This window comes from Myripristis murdjan, chromosome 16, assembly GCF_902150065.1.
Source record: "Myripristis murdjan chromosome 16, fMyrMur1.1, whole genome shotgun sequence".
Taxonomy (NCBI): Eukaryota; Metazoa; Chordata; class Actinopteri; order Holocentriformes; family Holocentridae; genus Myripristis; species Myripristis murdjan.
The window spans coordinates 17787132-17810000 of NC_043995.1; the positions used below are offsets into that span (position 1 = coordinate 17787132).

Here is a 22869-nt window from a genome sequence, read left to right on the forward strand (position 1 = left end):
TCAAAACAGCATTATGCGGTTTCAAATTAACGACACAGTCCCATAAATTGGAACTTTTATGTTGTATAAATTCTAGACGCTTTTTCGTTGTGTGGATACCCTGGAGTGGGGTCTGAGTGCCGTTCCCAGAGTATCACTGCAGCGCTCACGCAGACACAAACCGTGGTAGATGTCCAAGGGTGAAATATGCGTCCTTGTCAATGTGAGTGTGATGTATGTGTGTGAAGGTGCATGGTTTATACAGCATAGTATTTCACCTATTGTATGCACAGTGGTGGAAAAAACACCTAAATCCTTTACTTAGGTAAAAGCAGAAAAACTACACTGGAAAACCCCTCTATAACAGTAAAACTCCTGCATTCAAACTCTAATATAAAGATATGAGCAGTAAAATGTATTTCAGTATGAAAAGTAAAGGTAGTCACTGTGAAGAATGGTTCCTTTCATTTATTGATGCATTAACCTTATAGACGTATTTTAATGTTGCAGTTCTAACTACTCCATATAATACTGGCTAGTTTCAGCTCTAACAAAGCGGTTTTATGTTTGCATGTAAAAGTTTATTTGGCAAAGTTAAGTAGTGACTACAGCTGTCAGATAAATGTACAGAAGTGGGGTAAAAAAAAAAAAAGACAGTTTTTCCTTCTGAAATGTAGTGAAATAAAATGATAAAGTCTCTCAAGCTGTGCAGTTTACACAGATGTATCAGTCGAGTAAATGTACTTAGTTACTTTCCGTCTACAACTACAATATCTGAGGTGAGAGTTCTGATACAGATGTGATGGACTGTGTGCCAGTGTGCCAACTTTTGTGTAAGATGGTTGGTGCCTTCTGCTCCACACACACACACACACACACACACACTCATATGCGTTCAAAGGACTCTTATCGATATATGTGTGTACGTACCATGTGACTTTGATGTTTAAGTGTGGCAGGTGACACTGACGGTCATCTGGGTTCAGGATTCTGGGAGTCAGGATCATCTCAGCCTCCACTGACACCACAGCACGGGCCCTTTGCACAAACACACACACACACACACACACACACACACACACACACACACACAAATTATGTAACACATAACACTGTTTCATGGAGACAGAAGAACTTGGGATTCTTACAGGATTTCATGTAGAGTGTACTTTTGCCAAAACATGTTTCTATTTTGAGAAATGTTTCATAACGGCCTTCGTGATTTTGTCGCCCAGAACACCGGGTGCATTCTTACCTGTATACAGACACCTCGCCTGCACCGAACGCCCCCACTATCAGATCTGTGGGGGAGGGAGAGAGGGAGAGAGAGAGAGAGAGAGAGAGAGAGAGAGAGAGAGACGGAAAATCGAGCGCTTCAAAGAATGCCACAGATGGGACTGATTTCAAGGTCTCCAGCAATCTTCATCAAACACAGGCCTCTCACGTTTAACACACACACACACACACACACACACACACACACACGCACACACACACACACGCGCGCGCACACACACACACTCAACTGAAGTTCACAATATTACCATGTTTTCACTAAAGCACATGACATGGTTCGTACTGAATCCCTAAACAGAACATGCTTGTAAGTGTGTGTGTGTGTGTGTTGCTTGTATATGTGGATGTGTGTGTTCATATATGTGTGTGTGTGTGCAGCCAGAGAGAGACCCCACAGTGCATTCCAGTGCCATTAGAAAGTTCACTTTTCTCCAATCACATCTTGCCAAACAACAACAGTGTTTCCCAACAGCCTGCGTAGGAACCGAGTTACAGCTCCTCTAAGCAGCAACAGATCTCCTCTCCCCTATATGTGACTTTATTTGTTTTCATGGGGTTTGTGATGAACACACTCTTAATTGGCTCTCTCTTAAAATAGAACCTCTCTTTAATGTCTGTGGCGAGGGGGACACATACCAATGAAAGCCGCACACACACCATACACACAGACAAAGACACATACACACACAAGTCTGATTAAAACAGTCTGAAACTCCAGAGAGGGACTTAATGGATGCAAGCCTTCCCTGCCAGATGCAGCCAAACAAATAGACGGTGCTGAGACAGACAGAGTCGTGTCACACCGCTCAGTCAGAACCAGCTCACAGCTGACAATGCTCAGGTGGTTCGTCGGGAAGATAGATTCGGCATTTTTCAAACCAGGCCTTATTAAAAAGTCGATTCCTATCATTTATAACAGCTAGCTTTAGTGATGAGAGCCACTCTGCCACAGCGTCAACACAATCAGACAAAGCACTTGTTTTCAGCCTCAAAAGCCATTATAAAAATTCTTTTTGACAATGATAAACTCACAACTCACTCACTCAAATACATCTTAAAACCGTCTGCTCAAAAATGGTTGCAAATGGTTCTTTCAAGTTTCTTCTTCTTGTGAGAGCTCATTTATCCCAAGCTGACGCCAGCTCAGCTGCCAGAATAAACTGTGGCCATTTTACACTTCTGCAAACAACAAATATGTTGAAACAGCAAGGTTTCAGAACCAAAATACGTTATATGTCAGCATGCAGACTTAAAGCCAATGTGGTGGAGCCTTTGTCAACGCCATGTGACCGTTAACCCTCGCTAATGTTGGCACCAGAGCTACTTCAGTCATTTTTGTTTGCTTCGTTATCCACCAAAAACGGCTTTGTTAAGGTTAAGGTTAGGAAAAGGTCGAGGTCAAGGTTAGGAAAATGGCCTCGTACCTCAGTCTGCAGAAGCAAAGTCCTGTTGATTGTGCCATTCACCACTGCACCCACCTCCTGACATGGCGCTTTGGCTCACTTTATACTACATACTACATATACATTTATAATGATTTCTGAGGCTGAAAACAAAAGCCCTGTCTCATTGTGTTGAAGGCAACCAAGACCCTGCCGCAAAGTGATGAGGTATTCTCACTAAAAGCAGTGAGGTTGTGCTATGTACCGCTATAACGCATGTGAACCAACATTTTAATATGGTCTGTGTTGAAACATACCAGGCCCTTTTCAACTGGACTAAGGTGCTGGAAATGCGCTCTTATAGACGTCCCTTGTCATTTTGACAGAGTCTGTGTCTCTCCACTCTCTGTGTATGAGAAGAGAAAGCAGCTAATTGAATCCAAGAGAGGCACATCTGTTTCTGCCTTTGGCTGCAGTCACTGTGTCCCCCTGAAACCACAACATTAAACATTTAGGCCCTGTCCCTCTCCCTCCTGCGGTGCGCTGTGTGACTCTGAGTGTGTGTTTGTGTTTGTGTGCTGTATCAATGAGCCTGCAATGAGACGGGACCCAAAGGGCTGGGTTTCGAGGGGCAGCCGAAAAGGTATGGAAAAGGGGGGGGGAAAAAGGAGGGGAGAAAAGGATAGGAAGAAAAGCAGCGCAGCAGCTTATGCACTTGGCCTTTAAACTGCAATCTGTGAAAGCCATCAGAAGCTATAGGTGTGCTTTCAGGAGAGGGAGGGACTGAGAGGGGGGTTGAGTGAAAAGGGAGAGAGAGATTTAGAGTGAAAAGAGAGAGAGAGATTTGGAGAGAGAATATGAGGATGGAGAAAGAGACAGAGAGCACTGGGACTGGTGCCTCCAACAGAACTCATGTCCCACTCCAAATTCCTCCGTCCATCTCACTGTTGGAGTTGAGTAACCTAACTTTATTCCTGCCATAAGTGAATGTGTGTGTGTGTGTGTGTGTGTGTGTGTGTGTGTGTGTGTGTGTGTGTTCCATACAGTGGTTGTCTGTGCTCCTTATCCTAACTCTTTGTTTGCTCTAAAAACCACGATATGACATGAGACTGATTTGTGGAAAGGGCACCTTTGGGGTTAAGTGTGTGTGAGTGTGTGTATGTGTGTGTGTGTGCACGCATGGCTGCACCCTGGGCTAAATCAAATAACGGCCCACTTTCCTTTCCAAGTCAATCCCATTTCCTTACACACAGGAAAGCATTCCTGCCACTGTTGATTTGAGGTTAGTGTATGTGTGTGTGCACAGCGACCAACCGACACATACCCACACACACCCTGACACACACACAGACACACACACACACATACTCGAACACACTCGCTGATGGCAGGCCTAGTTGGAGGTATTTTGGTAGACCTGGTAACTGAGCTGCTTTAGCTGATGGTGTCCATCCAGGGCTGTGAAAACATGGCCTCCATCCAGAGTTTAGACAGGCTGTCAACCTGTCACTGGCTGCCTGTTTGGCTGGAGCGGACTCTGGCCTCACTGATGAAATGCCAGAGGTCAGTGGCACTCAGCGGAAAAGGAGGCAGTTTCAGAGATGGCGCTGAGGATTTCGACATTTTTGGACGCCTATTTGAATTTTTAAGGCGATTCCATAGCTTGCAATTCAGTCTCACGTTAAGTCTTTTCTTCAAACCAGTGAAAAAAATCTGCCAATGGGATGTTGTTTCCAATGCTAATCAAGCTGTTTCTAGAAATTTTGATTCTAGTTGATTTATTATAAGTCGGCTGACCTGCCTTATTCTGCCTTGTTTCAGCATATTTATACTTGTTCCATTAAAAAAAAAAATCCTGAAACAAGTGAAACTGCATTGGAAATAAGTGGGATTGTCTTATCTCACGGGTAAATTGTTTGAGTTGTTTTAAGAAAAAAATAAGATTTCTAAGTATGAATATGTGACAAAATGACATAAGATGGAGATTTCTACAGTGTGTTACGCTTAAGAAGGACTAATTACCTCTGAGAAAGACCTCAGAATGAAGATGTCATGATGAGTGAGTAGGCAAGTAGGCGTGGAGCCCAGTAGTAAACTTTACACCTACTTACCAGCTAAATGAACTTCTTAATTACCCCCCGACCACTGCCGCCACCAGACATCCAAACCTTCTCCCCTGCCCTGCCTCTGTGAGCTCTCTCTCTCTGTGGGTGTGATTGACAGGTAAAACATTGGCAGCCTTTGACCTCTAACCCCTTGGCTGAACCTAATCTCCACCCTCAAGCCATCTGACCCACTTTTGACACAAAGCCTGACCCTAACCATAACTCCAGCCTTCAGCCTCGGCCACACCATCGCTCCACTCGCCCATCTTCCCATATCCACTGCATTAATGAACCTTCTCTGAGCTGCTTCCTCGTGTCACGTCAGTTTCCAGATTTTACTTTTTACGTTTTTTTATTCTCAATAATGTCCAAGACTGATGATCGGGGAGGTGAATGTGGATTGGGCTTCATCCATCGGTCCGTCTCTCATGCAGGATTTCTGCGCCCCTGATACCTGTTTTGGATGAAACTTGGGGGAATGATGGATTTTGATGCAGGGATACGTCTAAATCTGACTGGCCCTAAGCAGCGCCAACACCAGGCCAACAAAGCCCTAAACTTCATGCTCGATATCTTGTACTCCGCTGAGTCAAATTTGATACACCTTTGGGGAATGACGATTTTACATTCATATCAAGTATCCATAGCAAGAGGCCAAAAGTCTCCAAGCTTCAAACAGCAATTTCTCAGACAAACAAATGAAAAAAAAAACCTTTTCTTCCAATTTTTCTCTTGTTCCATCTGTGAGTTTTTTCTCGCCTGCTATGAGGATTAAGTCCGAAGGTGTTGTCCTGTTTTGTCAACTGTGAACTTGTGGGCCGGTAAAACCCTTTGAGACTGTAGTGATAGTGATTTAAGGCTCTAAATAAACTTGAACTTGCACCAATCATGGGAGATGTCACGGTCACCATCAACTGGTAAAAACATACCTTTTATGTTTCTGTTGCTACTGCATTGATAAATATGTACATTTTCCCTCTTTCTTCCTGCTTTTAATGGATATTGGAGATGGTGATGAAAGAATTCATCACCAAGTGGCATTTAACTTAATTTTGGACTGAGTTTTTGGATGGATTTGAAGAACACAGCCTAATATTAAATTCATATTTTCCATCCATCCATGCTAAACTACATAATGAGTAGCCTGAAGATTAGTTTCAACAATATAAATGGTGGGTTTCACTGTAGCTCTGGCAGGTGGTGGTTGGGCTCAGACGGTGTTTGGATAGATATTTCTTAAACACTCTCCCGTTCAAAATATGAGGCCTGATTTAAGCTCTAGTCTGTACTATGTAGCATGTCAACTTCCCTATTATTTTCCACTGCATGCTGTCTAATAAAAGCTGTAGTAATCATCAGGAAAAGAACGGTAAGTGTCTGTCTTAGTTCAGGTTCTCCGAAAGGGAAGCTGTGCTGTATACATTTAAACATTTGTTATGCATCTTCATTCAGTAGGACCCATCTCTTTTGTTTTCACTGTTTTTTCATCTTCATTTTCCGTCTCTCTGCCTTGGCTTCATCTTCATCTTCTGCTCATTTCTTCTGCTCCTGCAGTGGCGTAATGACATTTAAAGTTGATGGCAACATATGGCGGCTATACCGGGCCTTCCAGACGCCTCTGCAGTCCTCTCATAATGCTGATCAAACATCTCGGGCGCCTTTGAACAGTGTGACTTTACTACCCTGCTAACGACACACCATGTGTGTGTGTGTGTCTCACTTCCGTCAGCCAACTCTCTAATGACAGACGACACAAGCCCTACACGTTGGTGTGTGTATGTGTTTATATGCATATGTGTGTGTGTTGGCTGAGGGTTCTGCCACCCATGAGCTCCTACTCCATTTCCTCCTGCAGGGCTTTCCCAAAGGGCCTCGACCTGCCTAAAATTTCAACCTGTAACCCCAATGTGTGTGTGTGTGTGTGTGTGTGTGTGTTTGTGTGTCTGTCTGTGTATTTACAGTGCAGCGTTTCTAATTCAGGTTCTCTGACTTGCAGCAGGTCTGCACAGGGTCTGGCTTTGGCCTGAACTCTGGCACACACTCAACACACACTCTCCAGACGCCAGTGAAACTGATCACAAGCTGTACGTGTGCACTTGTGTATGTGTGTGCACGTGTGCATGTGTGTGTATGTATTTCCAGATATCCTGTTTGTGGAATGAACAAATCTGTTATTACAGCAGAATGAAGAAAAGGGGAAGGGGAGTGGGGGCAAAGAAAAGAAAAAGCAAAACTAAACTAAACAAATTCTCCTTTTCGGCTTCATCTGTGGAAGCACTAAGCCAGAAGTATGCTGAGCACAAAGTGGTTCCAAATTAGGGAGAAAATAAGGTAGTGAAAACGGGATTTACAGACCTGCTTTGTTTCAAATGACTTTTTAACATCATCCAATCTGAGCCACATGGTCTCGTATAGAAACAGCTTTGCAGTCACTCAGATATCTCCAGTGATTCTGATGCAGATTTTTATATTCCGTAAAATCAGAAAGAGATAAAGTGAGTAGAGAGCTGCCACATGTTATGTAGGCCTACTAGAGCTTCTGGTTCCATCACCTTGCCAGAATAATGGGAGAATATATTGGCGTACAAAATTACTGCTTCAAACTAAGTCCAGATTTGGTCTACTTCATGGTGTGCTGTGGAGTTTCAAGCTGCAAAAAAGATCCAAAAATTGCAAAAAAAAGAAAAAAAAAAGAAAAAAAAAAAGCATTAGCTAATTTAGTAGTGAAACAGCTGACATTGACCTCCTCTGTATATCCTTGATTTGTTTAGGCAAGACGTTGCCATGGTTACTTGATAATCAAGAAATAAACGAACTAACTAGCTAACTATCAAAATGAAAATTTTATTTACAATTGTTATAAAGTGTATTTATACAGTAAAAGATGCTGTTTTTGCTTGTGGAAAAAAAAAACAAACTTCCAAGCCAAACGGCAATCTCAGGATTCAGTCACCACACCACACTCGTGTTGTTGCCTGGCTTGTTAGGAAATACATATTTAAAAGTAGAAGTCGACATGTATGAATGATCTTTCCCATGTCTCGTTTCAATATGTTTCAAGCCTCAAAGTGTTGGCAAACAGGAACCAAAAACTTACTTTAAAACTTAACTTACTTTATTTATTTTCACCATATATGATAAAATGACGGCACCAGAAGTGCTCTGGAAGGCTCGACTGTTTCGGTGCGCTCTTCAATACCAGACCTTTTTCCTCCTTACTGTGTTAACGATGTGGAGTGATATTTGAATGTCTGGCAAATAGACTCAACTCTGGGATAATGTACTTTAATATAATAGTCCTCTTTCTTTCACTCTCTCTCTCTCCCTCTTAATTTCATGTTTTCTCTCTTTTTCTTGAGTACTGTACGTCCCAAGAGAATTGCTGTGGCAACAGTTCACTGGCACTCATCCTTATACCCCCTTATTCTGGCTGATGACTTTACCAGAGATGCACAGGAAAGCCATACGGGAGAACATGGAGCTGGTAGAGGAGGAGCGCCTGGGAGGAAACATGAAATGTGGAGGTCAAGAGTGAAGAGGAGGGAGGCACCGCAGAGAGGAGGAGGAAAGAGAGGAGTGAAGGAATGTAATTCAAAGGAGGAATGTCGATTGTAGTAGAGCACAGGGGGGAGTCGAGATGAAGTCGGATCTGGATAGAAAAGGCTAGATTTGTTGTGTAGGAGAATTTACCAGGGTACTGGTTTTTGTCCAGATCTCGGCCCCCTCTTAGAGTGAATCCATATCCAGGCAGGCTGCCACTGGGGGTCCAGGCCGCCCTCAGCTCCTGGCTCAGCATCAGGCCTCGCGTGGTCACATCTCTGTTGCCATTGTAGATCAATACCCTGCCTCCACGCTCCTCTCCTCCAAATGGACAACCCACTGCCACGTCTGAGGGATGACACAGACACATGGTTTAGACATCAGCAAGGTAAAGGCCCTTCTGAGATATAGAGGGAGACAGAAAAAATTAAAGGGAGAGGAAAAGAGTAAAAAAAAAAAAAAGCCTGCACCTCCTTTACCTGCGCTGGGGGACCAGCTCAGCACGGCTATTTCCCTATTTTCCTTTCATTTCCATTCGTTTTGCTCATCTCCTCATCTTGCCTGTCCCATATCGCTCGCTCTCTGTCTGGCTACTGTTTAAGTCATTGCCCTGTTTCCACAGTCACTGACCGCTAAATTTTGCCATGCAACAGGAAGTGCCACAAGGTCAAAGGGCAGGGCTAGGAGGCTGGCATGACAATACTTCCCTCTGTGTTTCATGAACCCCATCAGACATGCAGGCATGCAGCAGAGGAACAACAGGACTCACAGAAACAGACACACATGACATGGCATTTATGTATGAAGTCAAATGTAACACAAACGACATCTAAAGTATAAATGATGCTGCTGTGCTTACACTAAAGCTTTTACCTGTGTGAAATCTACCTGTGATCAACCAATCATGTGCAACCTTTTTGAGATTACTGAGCGGGTACATGACACCCGCTCAATAGATAGGTGTATGTCAAATTTTTATCAGTTTCCATGCAGAGACACTATGTTCACTAAAGCATAAAATGCACTTTAATCTCCTCACACATTTATCTTTTTCTCTGCTATTTCTGTGTTTTCAGTGTCCCAGCGGGCACAGTGTACGACTGTATCCCTCAGCGTTGTAACTGTCCAAACACCTCTAGACATCCTGTTTGTCTCAGGACCCCCTCTCCCTCAGCCTAAACAACTAGTTCCACATGAAGCAGATTGTGGGGTGGACAGGATAAATGCAACCATGTGTCTATGCAAGTGTATATATGAGAAAAATCGTGTTTGTGTGTGTGTGTATGTGTGCGTCCGCGTCTATGCATGTGTGTGCGCATAACTGAATAGCTATGCAAAGAATAGAAAAAAAAAGGCTTGACTTAAATATGTCTCCAACTAATGTGAAAGTCACTCATGGGCATTGCTCAATGGCCCACACTGAGCAGACGTGCACAGCAAAGAGCCTGAGGAACACCCACTGCGATCACTCAGACCAGCACTATAGGAGGCTGCTGCTCGTAGACAGAAACATGCAGACACCCAGCAAGCCATGGTGACACAGAGCCACAGTTGGCTGATGCAATTTAAAAAAGGCACAAAGCCACAGGCTGAATGAAAGAAGCGAGATTGTGAGGCAATTTCATAGCTTTTCAATAGCCGGCACACCACAGAGCTATGGAAATGAGAGGAATTGTGTGTGGTGCTGCTCTAGAGTGATGAGATTCCTACTAAGGGGAGGAAGATGCTCGCTGTCATCAGAGAAATGATCAGAGGGGTCTATCAGTGATTACATAGAGACACACAGGAACATGTGCATGCAGGTATTCACACACACACACACACACACACACACCGAAGAATGACGTCAGGAACAAAAAAAGAAATGCTGGTGAAAAGGCTGAACGAAATGTTTCCATGGTGACTCTACAGTGTAATGCAGAATAATGAAATCATGCACAGACATGGACATGGATTCATTAGATTAACTTTCATCAAGTCTTCGCCTTGTGTGATACTGTGACGAGCATCTACAGAGGCTCTGTCTCCCTTTACGCCACGCAGCTGTTCCGCAGAGACTCAGTCACATCCTGACTGACAGGCTGGTGTGATTTATGTTTCTGGCCAGAGAGCTCCAGCATTGATCCACTGCTTATTGATCTAATGGTTAAAGGCTTTAACAGCGTAGGAGAGGGAATGGTTTTCACGACGACATTAACACACATTGTACAAGAATAAATAACAAGGGGATGGATGTCATTTGAAGGCCAGATGCACATCAATGAATACATTTTTTAAGGCAACAGGCAGACCTTAGCTATGAGGTTGCTGCATTGTGTGTGTTTGTGTGTGTGTGTGTGTGTGTGTGTGTGTGTGTGTGTGTGTGTGTGTGTGTGTGTGTGTGTAAGCGTGTGTGTGTGTGTGCATGAATGCATGTTTGTCAAATCAATGTGAGGATAAAACAAACACAGAAGAGGAATGAACTCTAGGCTCCAGGACAGAAACTTCCAGATGATTTTATCTCAAGGCACATCTGGAGAGTTAAAAATAACTCAAACACACACACACACACACACACACACACACACACACACACGCACACCAATCCTCAACCTCCGATCATCATCACAGGAAGAAACGAGTTCACACATGCAGAAAACCTTTCAACACGGCACTTCCTGATTGGCTGAGGAGCTTTGGGTTTTCTCCATGGCAGAGCATCTGATAGGATTTCCTTAGTTTGAGACAAAACAATCCCAAACAGCTCAGGAAACACAGAAAAAGATTTGTCTCTTAAAAGATTTACCTGAAAACACCCACCCATATGAGAAGAGACAGGGTCTTTCTTTGAGAAAACAAAAATTTTCATGCCCAGACACAAAAATATTCACAAATGAATAATAAGACAATAAATTAATTTCTTCGGCTCCATATCTGTCTCCATAACATTTCCTCTCTATCTGCCTTAATGTTTTTCCCTTCTCTTCTCTTCTCTTCTCTTCTCTTCTCTTCTCTTCTCTTCTCTTCTCTTCTCTTCTCTTCTCTTCTCTTCTCTTCTCTTCTCCTCTCTGCCTCTCTCTTTCTCTCTGTCTATCTGTTTCCTTATTCCCCTCCACTTCCCCACCCACTCCCTTTCATCAGAATACCATTGTATCCGTCCTGGTTCAGGTCTCCCAGGGGTGCTATGGCGGTGCCAAAGCGTCCGAAGGTGTACGTCCCAGTGAGGGGGACGGGGTCGGAGAAGGTGAACGGAGCCTGCTGGAGGTACAGGTAGACCCTCCCCACCTCCCTGGGCTTGCTCTCCATCTCTCTCTCCATGTAGAGGGGAGCGCCCACCAGCACATCGTCAGTCCTGGGATGACACACAGCACAGATTAGATGTTAACATGCATGTGTATAACAAACATGGGAGGCGCGGGGTGGCTGGGATGATGGCATACTTACCCATCTCCATTCAGGTCAGTTACAGCCACTGAGTATCCAAAATAGGAAGCCATCTGAGGGACAGACAGAACATTAGTCCTACCATTTGGTATCATCTACAAATCCGAGGGAAAAGCATGAGAAATTTGACCATTCATCTCTATATATCACTTCTATCCATTCCCATTCAAATCCAAACAGGTCAGGGGCTATCTAGTGAATTAAAGGTCCATTTCACTGATCGACAATGCATTCCGAAGGGATAATGTACTAACAATAGTCTCTAGGCTACTTAAAATACACCTCACAGATGAGTATGCGTAATTTATTCATTTTTTTAACCATATTCACCCTTCAATTTTTATGCTTATTCCCTGTTTTTGGTCAGCTGAGACTAAAAGCGTCCTCACTTCTTTTCGCAATTTTATATACTAACTGCAAAGTTAGTGGCTTGGCTTACAAACAATGAGCCTGTTCACTAATACTAGATCTGTACATGAGTCTAATGATACAAGATAAAAGGTAATTGCTTTTGTTCTGTTTAGTGTGGACTGACTGGGATGACACATGTTACCTCTCTGTTAATAACAAAGACAAATTAAAAAAAAAAAAAAAAAAACTTCAAAAAATTTTCCCCCTCCAATGAGGACCATACCAGAGGGATTAACTGTATTATGAATGGGAGGTAGCTTAAAGGCACACTATACAAAAGTGCTGAAGGTTGATTGAAGTGAAGACGTTTCGACTCCGGTGACAAAAAATGTGGCCTAAGCATGTAATGTTTGATAAGCATGTTTAATGGCTGAATCTATGTGGTTCTTATCATTGGCCTGATTCTCTTATAGATTAATGCTTATTCGGTGTTTTTGGGCAACTGAGTGTAAATAGACAATCAGTTTTGCATAGTACATCTTTAATGGGAAAAACTTCTAGTGAGGCTGATAGAGCTAGAGATTATATATTTAATGACTGCAGCACCTCTGTGTATATTAATATGGTGTCACAGTGGTTTCACATTTTATTATGTCATCAGCAATGCAGCGTTTATGATGGGTGATCGGTGATTCGTTGCTGCTTCTGTCCATGTTTATTTGTTTGTTTATTTAACAGGGACAGCGCACATTAATTAACATCGCTGTAAATGCGCCAGAGTTAGGTACTGAGATTGAAATTACAAAGTTACTGAGGTCATTTATAAACATGGAGAACAATTAATAAAATGAAGAAAAAAGAACATATATAATATAAATTAAAAAACATCATTCAGGACATCCTTAAAACATGCAACACAGAGACTCATGATACAAGATATGCAAGACAATAAATACATGAAGATATTAATGTTAATAGAAAAGTAGATTGAATAAGACCACACTGAGCTGCATTGTTGGACAATAACTAGAACATGTGACTGTAACATGGTGTTGGTCGTACCTGCTCCCCTGTGAAGTTCTGGATGAAGGTCAGGTTGGTAGAGTTGATCATCGCCACCTAAAACAGGCACAGACACGGTCACACACAAGCACAGGCCATAACACATTGTTCTCAGAGCATCCCAGGAGTATACACTTCCAAAAAGTCTGACAAACAGACACATGAAAAATGCAGAGACAGAGTCCAAAACTGCATAAGAAGCTATTCAGCTGAAAGCCTTTTCTTTTCGCTGCCCTCCCCCCATCACCATCCTCTCTCTGCCTTTACCATTTTCCCTCTTCATCTTCCTTCCTCCTTCCCCCCGTCCTAACCCCGGTCGTGGGGAGAGACGGGTGGGGGGTGGGGAGGGGGTGCTGAGAATTCCTTCATAAGACCTAAAATAACAACCACATGGAGACTGCCGGGGGCTACACACACACACACACACACACACACACACACACACAGACAGACAGACACATGCACATGGGAGGACACATGCTTACCCATTCACAGATGTCTAAGGGACACACAAAACGGAGATAGACTTACTAGTACAGACAGACAAGGATGTGTAAACACAAATACTGTGTCACTAACTTTAACTTCTCTTTGGCTTGTCAGGCTGGTCGTCTGCCCACACGGGACGGGCCTGATCAGGACTGACACACACTCCAGTCCCAGGCCTCCAGCCCAACTTAACTGCAGGCCAAACAAGCCCTATCCCTACTGGCTACTGCTGCCCCCCAGCTCTCTGACACACACGCACACACACAATGCTTTTTGTATGGAGATAACAGAGTATTTTCACACGAGCAACCACCCAGACATAAAATGCACACTGTTGCACTGTGTGTGTTGCAGTGTGTCATCTGGGTGCTGCAGGTTAGGGGTCATGTATATGTGTGTGTGTGGACAGAGGGGGTTAGAGGGGTTAGGTGGGGTCACCTCCCGCTACATGCAGCGGAAACTGCGTGTCATGAGGGAGAACTGACACAGCCCGCCCCTGGGACACATTCCCATAAGACAACATAGTTAGGAGCCACTTCACCACACACAACCACGTGATAACAGTGCAGTACACACATGCTGTATTTGTCACAGCTATGCAGATACACATGTTTGTAAGTGTATTGCGAATTAGTGGTTTTCAGATTCCTAAACTGTTCCTCTGCAAAATGAGGAATAGTTTGATTCCACTATAATTTAATTCACTAGAAATTGTTGCAAGACAAAAAATGTGCGACTGATTATTTTAGCATTGTTTTAATCTCACCATTTGAATCAGAATCATTTGTCGCTGTGCGGTCAAGCATGACAACTAAACAATTTAACACTTCACGCAAACCGAAATAGCTTTTCATATCAGGGCAACGTCACTTCAGATGGGCGTCTGTGGTTTAATCAAAGCCAATTTGGGGATCTGGAATATGAAATCATTTAAAAACCCCTGCTGTGCATAAACCCAGAGAACACTGACAACAGATGAGGCTAGAGGACTCTCCCTTTGTTGCATGAGAGTGTGTCTGCACATACAAGCCCACATGTAATTTCTCTATCAGTTTTTCTCCGACATCCTGTCTTACATACAGCACCTATACATCCACAGACACACACACACACACACACACACACACACACACCTGGATGAAATGTGTCTGCGTTTTGGACATCACAGGATGTTAGGGTTAGGGTTGAATGATACCACCATAGATGTGGTTTTGGATGCTTATAGTTTATTAAAGGATCCCCATTAGCTGATGCAGTAGTAACTGCAAGTCTTCCTGGGGTCCAAATCTTTATTGCACTACATTATTAAATAATATAATGAAATATGATCACACACCTGATGCAACATATATTATTCACACATTACACCAATTACATATTTAAATAAATGGAAGAATCCTTTCATTGCTATTCTTTTTATAGTAAGAAGTGTGCCATCAACACATACTGTATCCTGCGTGTTTGTATTGTGTGCGTGTAAGTGTTTGTGTGTGTGTGTGTTTATGTATTTGACTCCATACTTACATATCCAAAGTTCTGTGCCCCTCTAGGGACCCCAGCGATCAGCTCTATGGATGATGGGAAGAAAGAGATTGAAATAAGTTAAATAGGGAGAGAAAGACAAAGGGAGAGAGCAACAGAGAAACAAATTGCTTAACAGAGGTTTGTTTCAAAAACTCACAGCTTACCCAAAATGCAAAAAAAATATTTTCCCCCACTTACTCCTAGTACAATCTATTCAACCAAATAGTGTCTGTGTGATCTAGCAAATTTTCCAGTCTGCCGTGCCCCTTCCTGTCTCCCCTTGCACCCCAATACAATGCTCAAACTAAAACAATGACGCAGACACTGGACCCTTGCAGGTGACAAGGTTTGCTGGGAACTATTTTCTGTGGAAGAATACCGGCAACCTGTATCTATCCCACCTCAAAGGGTACAAATTAGAGGAGGACTGGAAACCCCACCAAATCACACAGAAACTATCTGGATGGTGAGATTGTATTAGGGGTACATGGGAAAATATATACATGATTTGTGTGTTTTGGGTGAACTGTTCCTTTAATCTCAAACTAACCAGCCCACCCTGGCGGGACAGATGAGTGTTGCTGAGAATGCAGCAGTGATGGACTGAGTGCTGTATATGTGTGCGCGCGCATGTGTCTACACTGATTGATGAGTGTGGTGGTGTAGACATGTGGGGATGATCTGAAGGACCCACCCTGGGAGAAGAGAGGGAGACAGATGCCCCTCTACTAACCCCCCCACCCCTATACCACCCCCAGCCCCACCCCCCCCACCCAATAGATGAGACCACGAGGCCATAAACCAGTGCTTCCCAGCTCAATCTTCCCTTCAAACTCAGTTACGACCAATCTCCAGCTTGAAGAGGGCTTAAGGGAACAAGACCACAACAAGCATCGGACCACAACACAACAACACACCAACAGGCATGTGTAACCTCTTAGACTCGGTTTACGCACTGCACTGGAGGGGAGTCAGGGTCATCTCGCAAAGTGTGTGTATGAGGGGAGCTATAGGGCCCTAAGGCAGTGTGACCCCGTAAAGATGCCACAAAATGGAAATCAGAGCCTAATTACTGTAACACAGAGGAAATTATGGACGGGAGCTCTGCCAGTCAAAGGCACCAAGATGCAGTGATGTGGTGTGATTGTAATTGAAAAGATCTTTCTTCTTCGTAGGCTTTAATAGGAGAATTGTGCTTTTGTAGAGATTGCTTTCATGCTATTTTGGGGTAATGACGTTGGAAATGAACTTCACAGCGCGGCACCTGAAACTGTGAATCAAAATGCCACGGCGCTGGCAAGCCATCAAAGTTTCACAGCGTGTATACAAGAAGAGTAGAGAAAAAAAACAAAGAAACTGAATTGGGTTGGGAGTGAGTATAACTTTCCAGTAAACAAAACTGTGAATTTCTTTTGCCCTGTGTCATTTTCTTGGAGAGCTTAATTGAATCGTTCATCATAGGCAAACACGAAGAGATTTTTTTCACTCAGTGCTTTTAGCAAAGCGGTGCTAGACTAGACTTTGCCCGTCTCCCTGTCAGATCAGCGTCATGTGTGCCTGCACTCTGCCTGTCTCTCCTTCGATCTAATATTTCAAGTCCTTGATCTGGACCAGAGGAGCTTCTAGACCCATTCTGACCTTCAGCAGCAGTCTACAGAGACTGCCACTAATCATTCTAATCAGTCAAAATGGAGAAAAGGAAATCCCTTTATCAGTGGTTCCTGAAGTCCTTCCCCGCCCCACCAGGGTCGTGACCCAGACACAGAGACAGTTCTCATTATTGATTCTGAGGCCAGACCCAGACTCTGTCACCCTGCTGTCCCCACCCTATCACTCTATCAGACCTCTTGCAGAGCTCTTGTCAACCGTCATTAGAGTCTAAGACGACATGTGGTCCGCGAACAGGATGTGTCTCTAAATTAAGATTTTAGCTCTGGTGTTATACCACTTTTACACCAAGCAAGCAGGTTTTAAACTGGGAATTTTTACCTGGTGATACCAACTGCAAAAAAACAAAACCAAACAAACAAAAAAAAAACAAAAAACGAAAACATTAGTAGAGGTTTCAGATCATATGTTTCACCTCCAGGGTAGGTGGTATCACATCCTTCCAACCCAAGGAAAATGCAGCATTTTCACTCCATCAAGTCAGATTTCAATCCAAAATTGAATGATTTACTGGTAATGTATCATATTACATGGTAAAAATAGTAAGGTTGGTAAGGTTATGCTGAGGTTAGGATTGCCTCCCAAAATGCAGAGCATGTCCTGCATTATTATGCAATTTAAAAATTTGTAGGTAACCCATTTACACTTATACAACATAATTACCACAGACTGTTGCACGGTTCAGAATGCAGAAAAAAAATGCTGAATGAAGCCTTTTACACTGAGTTCAAGACCCAAACATTATTAGGATTTTTGATAAGTGTTAAACAGGTATTAGAAAAGCCTAACAGACCACACATGCAAACATGTCAACCCTGATTATATCTAGAATCAGGAAGGATTTGTTTTGATCTGCTAATCAGAAACATGGGAAGAAGGATTTGATTTTGGGAAAGCTCTAATGGGGCTGTTGTTGATCTGGTTTGTTGGGTAATGACTTTCTCACCTTGTTCGGAGTCTCCTGTAAACTCTCCCACTGCCACAGAGTAACCTAGAGAGAAATCAGTTGCACATGACTGCATATGGGTGAAATTAGCTATGCATGCAATGCTCTGTGAATGATGTGCAGTGTTAGGTGTTAAATGGTTGTGTGTGTGTGCGCGTGGGTGTGGGTGTGTGTGTTACCGAGGTAACTGTCGTCGTGTGTGTCTGCAGCAGCGCTGGTTTGTTTCTCTCCTGGAACTCGTCGCAGCACTGCTTTCAGAGAGTAGCCGTTCAGAATCTCGGCTATCCCCGCCGTCATCACCTGACCTGCACACACACACGTACACACACACACATACACACATAGAGGGAGAGTGAGCGGGAGAGAGAGATAAATAGAGAAAAACAGCCAGGGTCACACAGGCACATCTGTTTGTGGTGGTCAGGCCCTGATCCCTCGCCCACACCCTGACACTCTGTCCTCTGCTATTGAAACCTGCTGCAGCAAACCCGGTTCCCTGCTCCACTCCCAGGCGCCACATGAAAGACGAATAGTGCTAACGGCACGCTGAAGTCTTCCCAGAGGAAAGCTTAAACACATCGTTAGCAGGAATAGCAGGAAACATTACTCCAATGTTCCTGAAAACTCGGAAAGAAAACTTTTGTCCTCTCCGTGGCGTGTGCTCATGATAATGGGTGCGTGAATGCAGACACACACACAAACAGCTCCCTCCCTCTGCTGTTGAACAAGAGGTCAAACAAACAGATGATTTTATCTATGGCGGCCCTCAACCCCCCATAAATCCTCCTTAATGTGTGTGTGCGTGTGTGTGGTGACAGGGAGGGAAATATGCCCTCTTAACTCCCCCTCCAACTCCCTTCCCCTCTCTTTCGCTCTCTCTCCCTCCTTATCTCCCTCCCCCATCCCTCTCTCTCATGCTGTCCTGTGAGTTTATCTCTCAGAATAACATATCACTATATCATCCCATTATTAAAGTCCTATCTGATTAATGAGACACTGTGTTAGAAACCCTAACACAGCCGAATAAGTCATTGCTGCTCGTATAAAGTGTCCTTTACACCCTGTGATAATAAGTTTGTATATAAAAAGGGTTTCCTATAATGAGTCAGTCAAAAGGCTGGGGATAATCGCTGTATATTAGAGACCATAAAGTCCAGGCTGGCTGCTTTTATAAACATTCAGAGGAAGTGTTTTAACTGGAGGCAGCCAGCCTTGCCAAGCTCAGGGCATAACTAAATAAAAAGAGAGTAGTCCATTAGACTAGCTGTAATGCCTGTTTAATGTGCTGTTGTACGCGAGCATTCATTTTCTTGCCTGATGCAGCAATCACACAAACAAAAACTCCCTCATTTTCAAAGTTTTGGCTAGCATTTGTGAGATATCCATCACCAAGCGACTCTTTTTTTTCTCTCTCATCTTACATCATCACTTCTGTCATTCTTGCCTCTTTTTCTTTCTGACCTCTGCAAAAATAGAAACTCGCTTCATCTCTCTGTTTTTAAATAAATGAGGTGCTGTGGAGTGACAGGGCAGAGGTTGCAAAGAAAGGAACGGGGAGAGGCAGCGACTTAATGCAGCTGATCAATAACTGTCCCTTACAAGCAGCTGCAGCACCAGGTTTCCTTTAAATTAGGATAAGTGAGGAGGGAGCACAGAGGGGAAAGTGCAGAAATGGACACTCACACACATACGTAACACCTGGAGCTGGGGAGTATCGCTTCACTTCAACAGCTGAACTCTGACACAGTCTGGCTGTGTCTGCACCTATTAAGGCGCTTCATCCCTCTGCTTAGTCTACCGCTCATATCCAGCAAGCTCGCTGACCTCAGAGCAGCTTTCTCTGCTGCCTTTTTCATCCATCTTTCTCCCTCAGTTCTCATCTTTCTCCTTCTCCCCTGCAACGTGTTTCTGTCATCTCCTTAACAATCCCCTCTCCCATCCACTGTCCGCCTCGCTTTGTCTCACTATCTGTCTTTTTTTATTCCCCCTGCCTTCCCTCTGTCCTTCTCAACCTCGCCGCCTGCCCTTGACTCACTTTTCCCCCCTCTTCGCTTTATCATGGGGCAGAGGGGCAGTTCCTCCACACTCCATTACCCTCCGATCAGCTCATTACATCGCCCAAACACCCACTTCCTGTTATACTGTTACAGACAGAGAGAAGGAGGGAGGCAGAGGGGGAGGAGGGAGAAACAGAGAGACAAAGAAAGCAAAGGAGGCTGATTGCTTTCCATATTATCCTACGTTGGACCCTGGGGATGAAACGACAGATTGGGCCGGTGAGTGAGAGCGTATGCTGTCCGAGGGCTGTGTTACTGCTAAACTCATCTCCATTCTTTCGGTATTCTCTCATCTGAAGATCTTCCCACCAATGAAATCATGACTAGAGAGTGATTAAACAGAGTTCATACACATATATCCCAGTTACCTTGCCAGTAAAAGCTGCCAGGTCCTCCCACCACCAGAGTTCCTTCCTGCAACAAATAACATTAGTTAGGGTTTGTCATAATTTTACCAGTTAATGTAAATCTTTGTGAGTGTGTGTGTGACTAAAGGGGCACATAGCGTGGGTGTAGTCGTGAATGTACACGTGAAGGGGCACAGTCTGTGTGCGTGTGTGTATGATTCCTGCTGTCATGCATGTTGACATCCTGTTGAGAATGACAGCTTCCTGGACACGAGGGTAGAGTTGGACCATGAGACACAGGTCAAAGTTCACATTGACTATACAGTGAAAGAATGTGTGTGAATGTGTGTGTGTGCGTGTGTGTTCAGTCTATTGTGCTCAGATGGGATGGGTCATGTTGGGGGCCCACTCTTGTGACAAATTTGCTCTCATCTTAGTCTGTCTACAAATCTCTCAAGGGAGTCTCATGCTTGAGGGAACTTCTTCGCTTGTTGTTTGTGACTGTAAACTACGAGATGCATGCTGCTGGTTGCCATGACGATAACATGCGATCGCTGCAACAGTCATTACCTTGGTAAAATCCACACTGAAGCCAGCCTGGCAGAAACCCTGTCCCTCTGGGTCTGGATCATCTGGAAAATACACACACACACACATCCTCTTGGAGTGAAACTCTCCCTGTAAAACCTACATTTTTAAAGGTGCAGCTCACTCAAAATGCAAAAAATTGACAAACTGTATCTGTCAGCCTCTAATATTCAATTCCTGGAGGTGGGCAGATATTGTGCCAGTGTTCTTCAGCTGGAAATAACTCCAACAAACTCTTGGTAAGGTCTCCTGTCTGCTGCAGTCTGGCCTGTCTTACTAGCCCAGTACAATGGGGCTGGATAAGTATTGTTCTGTGGCGCTCAAAGCATCTAAAATTTATTGCAGTGCCTCTTTCCAAAAACACTGGCACAGATACCTGACATAAACCACAGCCCTCGGAGCCAAAGAGTTTTTGGGGGAACTTTTCCTGCCAAAGAACACCAGCAGACTTTGTCTATTCACGTCTAATTTGTAAGCGTTAGATACAGTTTGCTGGTGTTCTTCGACAGTAAATAGTTTCCAACAAATCTCTTCGCCCCTGAGGACTGTGGAATATGTCAGGTATCTGTGTCATTGTTCTTGGAGAGAGCTGCTGCTGTTGAGTTTTTCACATGTAAATTTTGGATGGTTTGAGCTCCACAAAACAATATCCATTGGGTACCATTGTATTGGAGTGCTAGGAGACAGGGGAGACAGGCAGCAGACTCCAAACCTCACCAAATAACACAGAAACTATAGGGACTGATAGATTGCACTAAGGGTAAAATGGGATTTTTTGGGGGTCGGGGGGATTTTAGGTGAATTATTTCCTTAATGTCAAAATATCTCAGATCAAATATCTGCACAATATTTCATGAAGAGACCTCTGGAGCAAAGCACAGCTCAAACTGTGGAGAGAGTAGCAGTCGGGTAATATGAAACAATTTTACAGCTATATAAAAGGATGAATAACTCATTGTGGTTTGCATATAAGGATGTAACTGGAACCAGCAAAATGTGTGTATGTTTAAACCAGTGCATTTGAGTGCGTATGTACACACAGAACTTCTCTACGCATAATGAATTGCTCTCCATTTTTCGGAGGCACCCTGAGGTGAAGCCTAATGACTCGTAACGGCACGCACGTCCATGCACGTGTGTATGTGTACACAAAGAGCTTTGCTATGGTGTGTACCCTTAGTGCTCATAAATTCACATTAACAAAACAGCTCCTGGTGGCAGAAATAAACTGACTTTGGGCTTATGACGAAAATTCTCCCTGAAATACGTGAAACGAAATACTCCCCCTGCCCCGTGATCTATGGGATTTCCCCCCCTTGAAAACACTGAATCCACAATACAAGTATTCCACTGGTCTTATTAGTCAGGACTCACATAAAATACATAAAACAGATCTTGACCAGCAGCCAACTAGTAGCGGCAGTCTGAGTGTGTGCGTGTGTGCATGCTTGAGTGTGAACTGTGAAGGATGTTTACACAGATTGGATGATAGAGAGGCCGATAAGGGCCGTGTGTTTGATCTGCTGTTTATGATGTGTCACCTGATAGCCACCATGACCCCTTATCATGTTTTGCTAGTGCCTCATATCACTGTACGGGAGGAGAGTGGTCATGGAAGGAGTAGGAGGAGGGAGGGGGAGAAAGAAAAACTGACTGGGGACGGGTGGGGCCGAAGGAGAAGAGAAGAGAGAATAAGGCAGAGACCAAAGATGGAGACAAATAAACAGGGAGAGATACAGGGAAAGATGAATTACATTTGCTGTAATCCTTTCATAATTTCTTTAACAATCAAAATTGGATAGCACTTTCTTTAACACCCCTATTGAGGCATTTATAAACACTGTATGTTAACAAATGCTTCCTAACACACTGTAACAGTGGTAAGCACATATAAGGATATCTTTAACATGTAATATGAGCTTCCCATTATTCTATAGTGAGTTAGAAAGTATTTGTTAACTGTTTACAGATACAGATGCTGAAAAGGTTAAAATAAAGAGTAACTCATTATTTTTGTTTTTGCTTTAGGCTGCTTTGGCAGCATATGTCAAATGTCATGCAGGGACATAGTGCAGGGTACCTTTGCAATTGAGGAACAGTTAAGTTACTTTT

At 43.7% G+C, this 22869-nt stretch overlaps 1 protein-coding gene across 1 annotated transcript in view; it reads right to left on the reverse strand.

The window, feature by feature from the left end:
- Nucleotides 1-22869, reverse strand: part of itga8 (integrin, alpha 8) — a 59743-nt gene that overhangs the window by 32858 nt on the left and 4016 nt on the right. The window contains exons 5-15 of the mRNA XM_030073227.1: nt 20740-20801; nt 20191-20236; nt 17945-18070; nt 17766-17810; nt 15152-15195; nt 13139-13195; nt 11726-11778; nt 11428-11633; nt 8453-8650; nt 1235-1280; nt 910-1017 (exon numbers count right to left, since the gene is read on the reverse strand). Of these exons, the coding sequence (XP_029929087.1) occupies nt 910-1017; nt 1235-1280; nt 8453-8650; nt 11428-11633; nt 11726-11778; nt 13139-13195; nt 15152-15195; nt 17766-17810; nt 17945-18070; nt 20191-20236; nt 20740-20801 (991 nt within the window). The remainder of the gene's footprint in view (nt 1-909; nt 1018-1234; nt 1281-8452; nt 8651-11427; nt 11634-11725; nt 11779-13138; nt 13196-15151; nt 15196-17765; nt 17811-17944; nt 18071-20190; nt 20237-20739; nt 20802-22869) is intronic.